General features: G+C 37.9%; 2 protein-coding genes across 2 annotated transcripts in view; one reads left to right on the top strand and one right to left on the bottom strand.

Moving 5' to 3' along the window:
- Pitslre (pitslre) overlaps window positions 1-10986 on the bottom strand; it is a 169519-nt gene extending 158533 nt beyond the window's left edge. Inside the window, exons 1-3 of the mRNA XM_065230880.1 lie at window positions 10855-10986; window positions 8440-10795; window positions 8234-8376 (exon numbers count right to left, since the gene is read on the bottom strand). Of these exons, the coding sequence (XP_065086952.1) occupies window positions 8275-8376; window positions 8440-10795; window positions 10855-10910 (2514 nt within the window). The 5' untranslated portion in view covers window positions 10911-10986 and the 3' untranslated portion in view covers window positions 8234-8274. The remainder of the gene's footprint in view (window positions 1-8233; window positions 8377-8439; window positions 10796-10854) is intronic.
- The window catches only part of LOC135708738 (golgin subfamily A member 6-like protein 22), a 422081-nt gene that overhangs the window by 127910 nt on the left and 281237 nt on the right, over window positions 1-12934 (top strand). The gene's annotated exons all lie outside the window — the stretch shown is intronic.

Raw genomic sequence — 12934 nt, 5'->3', positions numbered from 1 at the left:
GTATAAATTCTAGTACTACACAATGTTTGTTTTGATTCGCTATGAAAGTTTCCCAGATAAAATGAGGGGTTAGTGGATTTTCCTATATTTCGAGGGGTGAATCGATTAGCTTGGGACCGAATATCCCAACTAACAATTTTCACAATGTAAACGCTTTACTCATTTCATTAATACAGTCTCAAGCTGTATTCAAACGTTATCCAGTTTTCCATGCTCGGTAATGGCGGCCTGTTTGTATGAATAAATGTATCCTTCACTGTGCTTTTTGACACTATCTGGATGTTCGAATTTCAACCCCTTCCATTTCACTCTCGCAGGAACAGAAGAAAATGGAACAACATACGCCCTCCAGTTAGTGTCAAAAAGCACAGTAAAGGATACATTTATTCATACAAACAGGCCGCCATTACCGAGCATGGAAAGCTGGATACGATATGAGGAAACCTTTACTCAACCTCTATACAAGCAAATCTGGCGAACTTAGTCAGCTACTTATGGCTGTTGGAACGGTCGGGAGAAGCTCTTATTGCATATCCATTAACGCTTCTATACAGCTGTTATCCTGCTGTTTAGTTGTGTGTGAACTTGAAAGGCGCTTATTCAAGCTTTTCCCGGTTATCCAATAATCACTACACAGCTTTCTCTTGAAGCCGGGTTAAATACTGTTTACGCTTTTTTATGAAGGAATTTATTGAGTTTATTTTAGCTGTGAATCAAATTAATCGAAATTAGTTACAAATCATCACCAAATTATTTACCCTGCACCGGAACCTGGAATCGAACTCGAGACGACCTCATTGGCAAACCTTGACACTACCAACTGTGCTACGCCAACACTTTGAACTTGTGTAAACAAATCAACATTCCCTTCTACAACAAAATCGCTGAGTAGAGGCTTTATAATAGTGCACATGAATCACTTTTCTCGACTAGTTACAAAAGAGCAGAGTAAAAGCTGTGAAACTGCACACGTCTAAAAATAAACCTAGTTGACTGTGAAAATGCTTCCGAAGTTGCTCTAACACAGTTTATAAGCTGAGTACAGGTTGTTTAGTTGTTGAAAAAGCAATTTTGATGTTTATGTTATTCAGCAAGAGTGGTTGGTTGTGTAGAAGCCATCAAATGAGTAATATATTCACTTTGTTAACTTTGTTTTGCAGCTACAAGTTGAAAGTTGATTAGTGTGTGTATAGAAGTGACATTAGCGTTGGCTGATGTTATTCAGTATGACTGACAAATTGAATAATGGTTGTGAGAAAGTTGAGTAAACGCTCTCCAAAACTATTTTGCTAGCTTTTGCTTGTAGCTGTATCTACAGCTTCTTTTCAGCTACTTTACAGCACAACGCTGGAAAAGTTGGCTTACAAAGCTGAAAATGTTAGTTGGGATAGTACCAGAGCTGAGCCAAAAAGTTGAGCACGTTTCTTCGGGACCTACTTGTCTTAGAGTTACCTCTATGGTTTGATGGTAGAGAAACGCAAACCTCAATGAAATTTAATAAAATAATATATTTTTTACTTACAGTAATTTCCTGGATTCGAACCCGTGTATTCGGGCATGCGATCTACAATTGCTAACCACTGCGCCACAAGTGTATTGCAATACCATGCGGGCAAACACCAACTTAAAATTCATCAAGTTAGTCAGCTGGCACTGAAAACTCCAACAGTAGGCGGGACAACAGCTCAATTTAATATATCTCAGATGACGCAACGGTTTGTGCTGGGGCTCTCACGCAGAAGGACTGGGTTTAATTCTTCAAACAGCTCTAATTCTACTACTAATTCTGATAAATCAATTCACATTAATACTTGACTTTAGAAATAACTTTCACAAAAGTTCGAACTTAAATATAGATTTGGTGTCGTTGATTCATCGGACGCGTAGAATACTATGCTGATACTCCATCCGATTCGACATTCTTAATGATTAGATGGTGGAAAGGATTTTAATTTTTTTTTTCATTTTTTGATTCCCAGCTCATAATTTGCATTTTACAAGTTATTTGATTTAATTAATATTTGTATCAAAGGAATAAATATATGGCTACCATCGTACTCAACTGCAACCAGTTACTTTTAATATCACTGCAGCTAAACTTCGAATCGACACAAGATAAGCTTTTTTAATTACCAAGATATATATTCAAAACAGATGAAGGAATACTAAGACTTTTCCGTTGACAGTTGAATAAGAGCTTATTCAGGCAAAATTATGTTTCTACAGCTAAAAAATAGCTTATTCGGCTTTTAATCAGCTCAAATTGTTTGTTGTTGGGAATTCTTATTTACAAGATGTAAGAACAGAAGGTAAAGTGTGTGTATGACACATAAAATATGTCAATTTAGCTTTCAGAGGGTCACAACAGCGATCAGCTGTAACGATGAACGAGCAATCAGCGATCATAAAATCGCTAGTTGTGACCTTCTGAAAGCAAAATATGTCATATACAAACTTTACTACCTCTTCTTGCATCTTACAAATAAAAACTATCATTATAGTATCCCATTGTTTCATAATAACGAAAAATAGCATTTTAGCTGTAATGAGCCGAACAAGCCTGTTTTAAACTATTGTCATCTCACTAGGGAAAGCGACTCACCTTACCTCACTCGCGGGGCGTAGAATAGGCCTCTTTAATTATTTGAAGACTCAATTTTTAATCTTTTCCTAAATAAAACAAGCTGAACATTGCATTAGATCCTAAGTAACATTGATCGATTCTCTTCGTCGACTTCTTCTTTCGTTAATAATTTGAGCACATAACCGTTTCTTGTTGTGTTTGTCGTATTAGAATTAGATGCTAGGTAAAAGCGAAGACAACAAATCAAGAAGACTGGCAACAATTCAATTTTCTCATACCAACGCCATAGACCTTTTCGACGTTTAATCGTCTTTCTTTATCTATCACACATGGATGAATGATCGGTTTGTTTTCCCACTAATCTGTTTCCCTCTTGCTCGCACTCGTTCGATTTAAATGGTGCAGTAGTGTGCGCCGATTAAACGCCAAAAAGCTCTATGAGACGGGTACAATCGCGTCATCTGCCGCTCAAAGGTAAATGCTTCGAATGAATTTGATAGCAAAGATTACATCCTCAGAAGAAGGGTTTGTGTATTTGCTATTTTTTCTATGCGTTGCTTCCACCTTCACTCAAGCGTAGCACCATTGTATCTGTCGCTTGGATTCTGGCGTCTTCGGTAAAAGCTTCGTTTACCTGGGAATGTCTTTACATGGCCGTGAGGTTACAAAGAGAAAGTCCACGAAGAGAATCTGCCAATGTTACGTAGGACCTAATGCAATGTTCAGCTTGAAAAGTATTAAGCTGTGGCCTAGTGATTATCGAAGACATCATATCAAGAAGACTGGCAACTTTCCCAGAATCCAAGCGACAGATACAATAGCGCTGCGCTTGAGTGAAGGTGGAAGCAACGCATAGAAAAATAAGCAAATACACAAACCTTTCCTCTGAGGATGTAATCTTTGATTCGTTCGAAGCATTTACTTTTGAGCAGTAGATGACGCAAATGTACCTATCTCATAACATTCGTATGAGAAAATGGAAGAGTTGCCAGTTTTATTGTCTTTGTGATTATGGTAAACAAGCACTTAACAAACAAAACAGTGTTTTCGCTTCAAAACTGTGATTCTTTTTGAAATATGGTACGCATCATTTTTGGACAGGTATGTTTAAAGTATTTGAACAATTATTTGAATTCGAACATGCATATAAAGTTAATTACAACAGAATAAGGACACTCACTTTTTTGTTTGAGCCTAATTCCGTTGGTTCCATTTCGTGATTTCGTGATTGGCCTATTTGAAGTGCGTAAGATAGAGATAGAGATAGATATAGATAGGGATAGAGCTAAAAGAGTAAGAAGCCAGTTGTCTCCTCTTCCTCTTAGATGAATACTTACTGTTGACAGCTGAATGAAAACTGCGCCACCTTGATGTTTATTGCCCTTTGAATATCTCATTTGAAATGAAGGTTACGGAGTTTTACACATGCGGAGATTCAAGGTTGAATGTCTTTCTGGGTGTTAATTCCAAAAAATGCTGAAGAGGATTTCTTAAAAATATGGAGGAAAATGTGAAGCAGCTCTGACCAAGATAATTTTGTGATAAAATCCTAAGAAATTCTGAAATGAATTCCAAGGGATTTCTTTGGAGTTAAGAAAGGAAGCTTTGAATTGAATTTCTACACGGTAAGAAAAAAGTACCAAAAAGTAATGAAGTAATGAAATTGGGTTGCTAGTGGAATGCTTATATAAAACAGCAAAAAAGGTTATCTTCCTTTTAATTCCACTTAATTAATTTTAGTATCCATGACAGATACGTATTTCAACTAAAATGTGCAGTATTCATCAGTGTCATTCCCACTAAAGAACTAACCCCCTTAAGTTCTCATCCCATAGGTAAAAAAGTCAACACAGGTATAAAAATGAAACTAAAATGTGTTAAATCGAAACCTACTTAACTAATAAAAACCAAGGATTCCGAGATAATTTTTAGTATGTAATATAAATATTGTTTGAGATGTTATGGGAAAAGAACCTCGCAATGTTGAATAACAGAACACTAATAAACATAAACCTTCAAATTTATTATGAAAACTGGTTTAATTTTATGCCACGATTAGTTTAAAGAACTGTTATATCACAGACAAACAGACATAACACTTGCAAATTGTTCATCGAACAAGCATTTAACGGTCAATTTAAAAGTATCGTAGTTGGTAGTACCGCCACCTGTGGCGCGCATAGTCAATTCCCTTGCGTTTGACGTTTACACACTACCGCCATCTGTTCAGCGTACTACCCACCACTGTGTATTCAACAGATGGCGGTAATGTTTTAGCGACGATGTTTTATAGTGAGAAATATTCAATGAGTTATGTCTGTTTGTCTGTGGTTATATAGTGTTATAAGCAGTTTTCATGATACTAGAACAATGTTTCACAATTGACCACTTTGTCAAGTAGTTTTGGCGTGACTTTCTACCAGCGATTTCACAAAACTGGACCAACTAATTTCTATTTTTTTTATGAAACGCACAAATGTTGGATACTTTTCTCGAGGTTCTAGAAGAAAAAATCTTGAAATAATGTTTTATTTCAAAGTTCGAGTGGTAGTAAACGTCATTTTAACTGCTCGAATGAAGTGGTTAATTCAGTACTAACATTTGAAAACGGCGCAAAAGCCATTTGTAAACAAATGGTTTGTGGGCCCTTTACTCGCTACTCGAAGTACACCCACGCAACACAACAGCTACATCGGGTAGGGGAAATCTTCCCCTTCCTGACGATGCTGTTGGTTTGCGTGGGTGTACTTCGAGTAGCGAGTAAAGGGCCCACAAACCATTTGTTTACAAATGGCTTTTGCGCCGTTTTCAAATGTTAGTACTGAATTGTTCTGGAATCTTGTTAACAGCTTATAGCACGTTACAACTATCCAGCTTTGCATGCTCGGTAATGGCGGCCTGTTTGTATGAATAAATGTATCCTTTACTGTGCTTTTTGACACTAACTGGAGGGCGTATGTTGTTTCATTTTCTTCTGTTCCTGCGAGAGAGAAAGGGAAGGGGTTGAAATTCGAACATCCAGATAGTGTCAAAAAGCACAGTGAAGGATACATTTATTCATACAAACAGGCCGCCATTACCGAGCATGGAAAACTGGATAGTCGCTAAAATCTCGGAAACCAACTGAGCTGTCAAATAGCGTAACCAATCGAGCAAATCACGACCAACAACCGAAAAGAGCACATCAGCTATTGCGAACAAAACTTCGGAAACCCTTTTCTCGTGACTCAAGGCTCGCCTGCGCAAACTAACACCATCTTTTGGTTGGGGCAAGTTTTCCCTATGCGATGATGATGATGATAATTTGCGTTCGATAGGAGAGGAAAGAATAATCAACGTTTTGTTTATAAAAGTTGATAGTACCTTTTCAATTGTTGGTCTACAATATATTGAATTGATTCCGGTTTTTTATAGATCGAAATTCTATCCGCCAGACTATAAATATAGCAACTATAGTTACAACACAAGTTACAACTCCTTAGTTTGAATATGAGTCAAGGGAAATCAATCTAAGTTGTCTATGATTTAAAAATTTTAAAGTTTTTTTATTTGAAATTGATTATTACTAAGCCACTTGGAAAAGTAACAAATGTGATCAAACTTTTTTTTTTTTTTATTATAGTCAGTTTAACACTCTTGGGTCATTCGTGACTTGTCCGGGGGTGAGATTTGAACTCGTGACTTTGGCGTGAGAGGTTTGGATGTTAACCACTACGCCGGGGTCGCCCCCTGTGATCAAACTTTTTTCTGTCCTAGAAAGTCGTGTTGCATAATAACAAATGCTTCTTAATGAAAAAATATTATTGATTGTATAACATCATCCATAAAGCACTATCGCCATCTGTTGACTACACTGTGGAAGGCACTGTGCTCAACAGATGGCGGTAGTGTTCAAAATTCAAATTAAATAGTAGATGGCTATTTTTCTTTTTTTTTTATTATTCGATTTGATAAAAAAATATTTGATTCTACATCTAAATTCATGTAATAGCCAATTTTGTGACAGGCATGATCTTTAATATTATATACAATAGACTGGCCCACATTTATATGGGAGATTTTCTTTATCATTTTTTTTTTCAACGGGCCAACCCCCAGATTTGTGCCCCTAGGTAGGTGTAACACGAGCTAGCGCTTTTGGCTTAAAGTTTATATGGGGATTTTTTTTTCGAAATGTATGGAGAGATAACATCCCTTCAATCTTTTGTGCATAAACTGGATCAGCAAACTCGTTTAAGCTCAGAATTTCAGCACATGTAGCTTAAATAAGGAACAACTTTGCTCAAGACAGCATCATGATTCAAGTTAGTATTATGGAGATATTAATTCATGAATTTATGTGTGCCTTTTGTTCGTATATTGCAACAACATACAGGCAGCTTACGTTACAGTTGATACGTTACATAAGCTGCCTGTATTTTGTTGCAATATACGCTTATATAGATTACCACTAATTATATAGATTAACACGCTTTATAGATTACCACTAAAAAATAAAAGTTGATATTTTCCACATGCCAACATCCAGACTCGTGTCAGTAGGTGAGATAACCACTCTCTGAATGTTTCAGCTGTTTTTGAAGTAACACTTGCTTTTGATGTAATGTTCATATAGGGGGTTTGGATGAAATTTTAATATACAAAATGCTCATATACATTCAAATACGAATATCTCAATAAAACTAACTGGATTCATAAGCCTTCAGCAAAGTTGTTACTCATTGTTTGAACTACATGTTTTGAAAATCTGAATCAAATCGAGAATAGGGAAACTTTTTTTACCATAGTTAGAGTGTAGGAGTGTCAATTTTTCATGTATTTTATCCAAAATCCCCATACAAAATTCTCACCTAAAGGCATACATCTAGAGGTTGGCTCGTGGAAAATTAGAACTTTTATTTTTGTGGGTCAGTTTAATATACAATCGATTGAGTTGAAAATTCAAGAATATCCACAAATTTTTAGTATACACTGTGTGAGTTAACATTTGATAGTTGTGAAAATTCTAAGAATTATGAATAGTTTACCAACTTTTATTATTTTTTTTTCGTTGCACAATCATGTGCAGACAGCCTTCAGCAAATCAGCTTCACGATTACCGCTTTCCGATGCACGATTGCGTGATAATATAGACGCAGGTTTCGTTCTTCTAAATAACCAGTAATTAATGTTGATAAGCGTGATAGGAACTTTCGTACCAATATCAGAGCATGATAATGCAGAAAGCAAACCAACAAATGCTGTCGCGACAAAAAATTGTAAACCACCTTTAATTTTCAACCAGACACTAATACCGTTTACAATTTTCCTTGCGGTGCTTGATTGTTCATTGTCACCGTCTGCTGATGGTTTATCGTACCAGACGGTTGGTGTTTCCATTTCTAATAATGATTGATAACGATATGGCAATGGTTTTCAACCATTTTTTTATGTTATCAGTTACTGACAGCTTGTGTTTCAAAAACCAATTTCAACACACATGGTTTTTTCTCTTACCTAGTATTACATTAACTTACTTTATTGATCTTAGTAAACTTGACAGAACATTCATAAAAAAAAGAAGGGGGACACCATCTTCATACCATGTTTAGGATTATCCTAAACGCTGGAGAAACAATTCAATGCTCCTCGATCCTTTTTTGAAGCCACAGTCTCATCCCTCGAAGAAAAACAGAAAATTACTCGTCTTATCAGAATTTCAAACTAAACCCAGGCCCCATGGCCATCTGCCGTGATTCTGCGTAGGTTCCACCCAAATGAAAACCAGAGCTTTCAGCCACAGGATCATCACCCTGTAAATAAAATTCCGTTAGTAAAAAAAAACCATCAGCAGTCCTTCCGGTTCATATTCTTACCAGTTTCTTAAATTCGCCACCTCCACTCGGTGGCTTGGGACTGGAAGCGAGAGCCTTCTTCAGGCCCAGCTCACTTTTGGCCGGCCATGTCGGGAACATTGCCGGATCGATGGGAAGCGGCAGTTCTTTGAAGTAGCTGTGCTTGAGGGCCACTTCCGCCGTTAATCGCTGTTTGGGATCGAAGGTTAGCAGTCCCTGCAGAAGCGAGATACCCAACTCGCTGGTTTGGTGTGAGAAACGTTTCCGCAGATTCGACACGGGATATTCGGTGAATGTCATCTTTTGAACGGCAGGAAGTTGGTTGTAGCCGGGCCAGATTTTCTCGTTCGGTGTGCCAAGTTCTTTGAAAATGCGATTCAGTTGATCGAGCTCTGTTTTACCTGGGAAGAGGGCGGTCATAGCAAGGAACTCGGCGAAAATGCAACCGACAGACCAGATGTCAATCGGGGTAGAGTATTCTTTACAGCAGAGGAGCAGCTCTGGCGCCCGGTACCATAAAGTTACCACGATCGAAGTGTATGCCTTCAAGGGAGACCCGTACTCTCTAGCGAGACCGAAGTCACCCACCTTGAGAATGCCTTTATGCGAAAGTAGGAGGTTAGATGTTTTTAGATCACGATGAAGAATCCAGTTGTCGTGAAGATGCGCTACAGCACGCAACAATTGCTGGGTCAAACATTTGACCTCACCTGGGAGGAATACTTGCTTCTTGTGCTTCATAGTTTCCATCAGTGATTTTAAATCATGCTCAACGTAGTCCATTACTATGAAAATTTTATCCATATTACTACCAACTACGATTTCCCGCACTGTCACGATGTTTGGATGTTGCCCTTTGAGCAGCGTATTGATTTCTCTTAGTGAAGTAATCGGGAAGCCTTCCTTCTCCTTCTCCATCTTGAGTCGTTTCAAGGCGACAATCTCTTCGGTGCGTTTATCCTTAGCACGATACACCACTCCGTAGGTGCCTTCTTCAATTCGATTGAGACATTGAAATTCCTCCACGGAGCGACACCCCTGAATTCCCGGAAAGTATGGTGGGAGTCGTTCCTCTTCTTCCACCTCAACTGGTGGAGATTTCGGCTCGACCTTATCTCCAGACTTTGATGGCCCATCTCCAGTTTCGTGGTCAGACCTGGGCGATACACTGCGACTGCTTTCGTGGCGACGACGAGGACTACGGGATCGACTTCTACTCGACCCGGAACCGGATCGAGAACGCGTCGATCGTGATCTTGAACGATACCTCGAGCCAGATCGAGATCGTGATTCACTTCTGTCTCTTCTATCCGATTTGACTAAGTCGCCCACCGACAATGGACTGTCCGGTGGTTTCTCTTCATCTTCAGATACATCGCGAGAGTCATCATTGCCGCTGCTTGAGGATGAACTGTCCGAATTGGTATCGTCGTCTTCCTCTTCGGAGTTCATTTCCCTGTCCGAATGATCGGAATTTGCATGTCTTTTAGCCTTCTTCTTTGTCGTTTTCGTCTTTTCTTCCCCTGCACTTTCCATCGTATCATCATTTTCTAAAAGCGATTGTTTCTTCGATTTCCTTTCATCCGGTGAATCTGAACCCTTACGCTCCCGCCTCATAAGCCGTCTGCTTTCTAATTCATCTCTAGCAGCTTCCTTACGGCGAGCCATCTGACGTTCTGCCTCCAAAAGTTTTGCTCTCCGTTCATCATGCTCTTTATCTTTAACTTCCGGTGTAACCTTTGTAGCTTGCTCATTATGCTCCGGACTTTCCATGATTTCAACATATTCAGTTTCGATGCGTTCCTTTCGTTCGCGGTGACGATGATGATGACGGTGGCTTTTCTCCTTCCTACTTTCGCCTTCGTGTTGAACCTGATCCTCCTGCTGCTTGGAAGAATCGTACTTGCTTTTCTTGTGCAATAATCTCGTCCTCAAATCTTCCAGCAGCTTAACCGGATCCTGTTTTTCTGTGTCCTTCTCGCGCTTTTCGTGTTCTTTCTCGTAGTACTCCCGGTCCCGCTCCTTTTTGCTCTGGTAAGTCTCTCGAATCTCCCCATAGAATGGGTTCAACTCGTACCGATTATCCCTGGAATGATGCCCCGTGGAAGACGAGTGATACCGTTCTTTTTCGTGGCCTCGTTCTCGCGTACGTTCCATCCTGACTTCTTTCTGGTAACGATCGCGCTCCCGCTCCCGATGCCCTCTGTAACCTTCCCGTCTCGATTCCGAATAGTGGTCTCGGCCTGCGGTAGTCGCATGACGGTAATGTTCCTTGGAATGCTTGGACTTTTTCTCCTTCCGCTTAGCATAGTAACCGACAGCCGTAGCCTGCGGCGGCTTGATGTCCAAGGAATCTGTCGTTTCCTCTTCACCGCCACTGGAAAAGATGGGGAATTTTTTTTTGCAACATCTATTACGCATTCTAGCGAAACCTACCTCAAACCGTCCGGACTGATCAGTTGCCCGTCTTCGCTGTTGTCACTAACACTCATGGTAAGTTTTAAAGGTAGAAAACTATGGAAAAATGTATGATTTTTCCACAAAGTTAAATTTTGTCGAAACTACGCTGTTTTGTTGTGGCGCATCAAACGATTGATCGTGACAGTTTCTACAGTGAGTGACCGACCGGGGAGAGCTCCACCGAGTTGCACGCTCGTTTGGCAGTGAGTGACGGATCGGCTCGCGATGTCAAATGAAATGTGCCACCTGGACACGCGGTGGTTAAAATTAAATTTTTCTTGAGAAAAAAAGTTTGGAATTAATGGTTTTGTTTAGCTACTTGGATAAAAAATGACCATAAAATTACAATAAACTACAATACATAAAATTACAATAAACTACAATTTATTGTAATGAGCTCTGTAATGAGTTCAAATTTGTTCGAGAACATTTTTTTTTGTTACGGTAACTAACAACCACCATTTTATATTGTTAAATTCTCATTTACAATAGATACCTATATATAACAATAGCTAAAAATATTGTGTACGATACCTCTCACAAACCAAAACGACTTAAAATTTCATAGACAAAAATGCTCACAATACTGTTAAGAGTGTTTTAAGAATAATTATTATCATCAGAATTTTCATTGGATTCTTCTGAGAATTCCTTTTGGATTTTCCTTCGTCACTTGGAAACATATTATGAAAATCGTAATTCTAGTTTCCTCAGTCTACTTACAAGTACCTTCGAGTTTTCCTTAGAATTCACTTTCAGTTGAATTCAGGCAGAACTCTCTTTGAATTGCCTTGAAATGCTCCACAGAATTCTATTGTTTATTTACTTTGATTCCTACTCAGGATTTGCTTGGAACCCAACAAACAATTTGAGCTGTTTAAAGGTTGAATAAGCTATTTTTTAGCTAAAGAAGCAAATTTTTGACTGAATAAGCTCTTGTTCTGCTTCCAATGTTTGTTGGCAATCCTCTTACTTTTCACCTGGAGTATGGAGTTCCTCAGATTTCGCTTTCGTAAGAATGAATCCTTTGATATTTTCCTCTGATTTCCCTTAAAATCTAGAGATTTTTGGAAGTTCTCATTACCTTGCACCTTAATTTAGTTGAAACTTGTGATCTTGGAATTAATTTTGTGTTCGTGGTTTGAATATTTATTTTCTTTTCAGATTCTAGAAAATTTCTCAAAATTTGATTTCATTAGGTCTAAGCTTTAAAAAAGTATGAATCTTAAAATCTGTAGAAATTATCCCTGTTCCAGAACCTTAGGAAACACAATTCAATTAATGTTGTTACTGAAGATAAATCCACTCCAGAATTATTATGTTCAAAGAGTAAAACTCACTAACGATCGTTCCTCGTATTATAACATATTTTCAAATTCCTGAGCAGGTTTTCTGACGAATTCAATATATTCTATTCCTATGTTTTATGCATAAACGCATATGATTGAGGATTCCAGTTTTTTCAGGTAAAACAAAATTCGCTGTAGATTCTAGATTTTCCAGGTAGTAAACGCTCTGTTTTAAAATCTCTTGGACTTATAATTTAGACTTAAAGATTTTTGAATTAAAAATAAGTACCGTAGAACAGGGTAACATTGATAGTTTTTTTTAAAGTATATTCTAAATATTTTTTACAGCAATGAATGTTTTTCAATTTTTTTTTATTTTCAAAACAAGTACTGAAGATCCAATAGTCAATTCGAAATTATAGCATTTGCACGATTTTTTTTAGTTTTGTGACCGAACTTCAGTTTTTTGATTTGGGGTTACTTTGATAATTCTCGATGAATGTAGAAAAAACTGGGTGAAACTCAAACAATTTAGTTCTTTAATATGAAACTTTGAATGAGTATATAATCAGAAAACATCATAAGCAATAAGAATACAACATTGAATGTGTGATGGAAATATCAAAAATACATTTCATAAGTGATGGTTTGAGTGCTTTTTCAAACAGGTGAAAAACACGAAAATTGTTTTTTTTTAATATGTTTAAAATATGTAACACATATTATATAAAAACTACATACGCTATCAACGGAAATACCCTAAGCTA

This window comes from Ochlerotatus camptorhynchus, unplaced genomic scaffold, assembly GCF_037179485.1.
Source record: "Ochlerotatus camptorhynchus isolate MF236.1 unplaced genomic scaffold, CSIRO-AGI_Acam_v1.1 ptg000334l, whole genome shotgun sequence".
NCBI classification, from domain to species: domain Eukaryota; kingdom Metazoa; phylum Arthropoda; class Insecta; order Diptera; family Culicidae; genus Ochlerotatus; species Ochlerotatus camptorhynchus.
The sequence above is the reverse complement of the archived record's forward strand: the minus strand, read 5'-3'. Positions and strand labels throughout refer to the sequence as shown.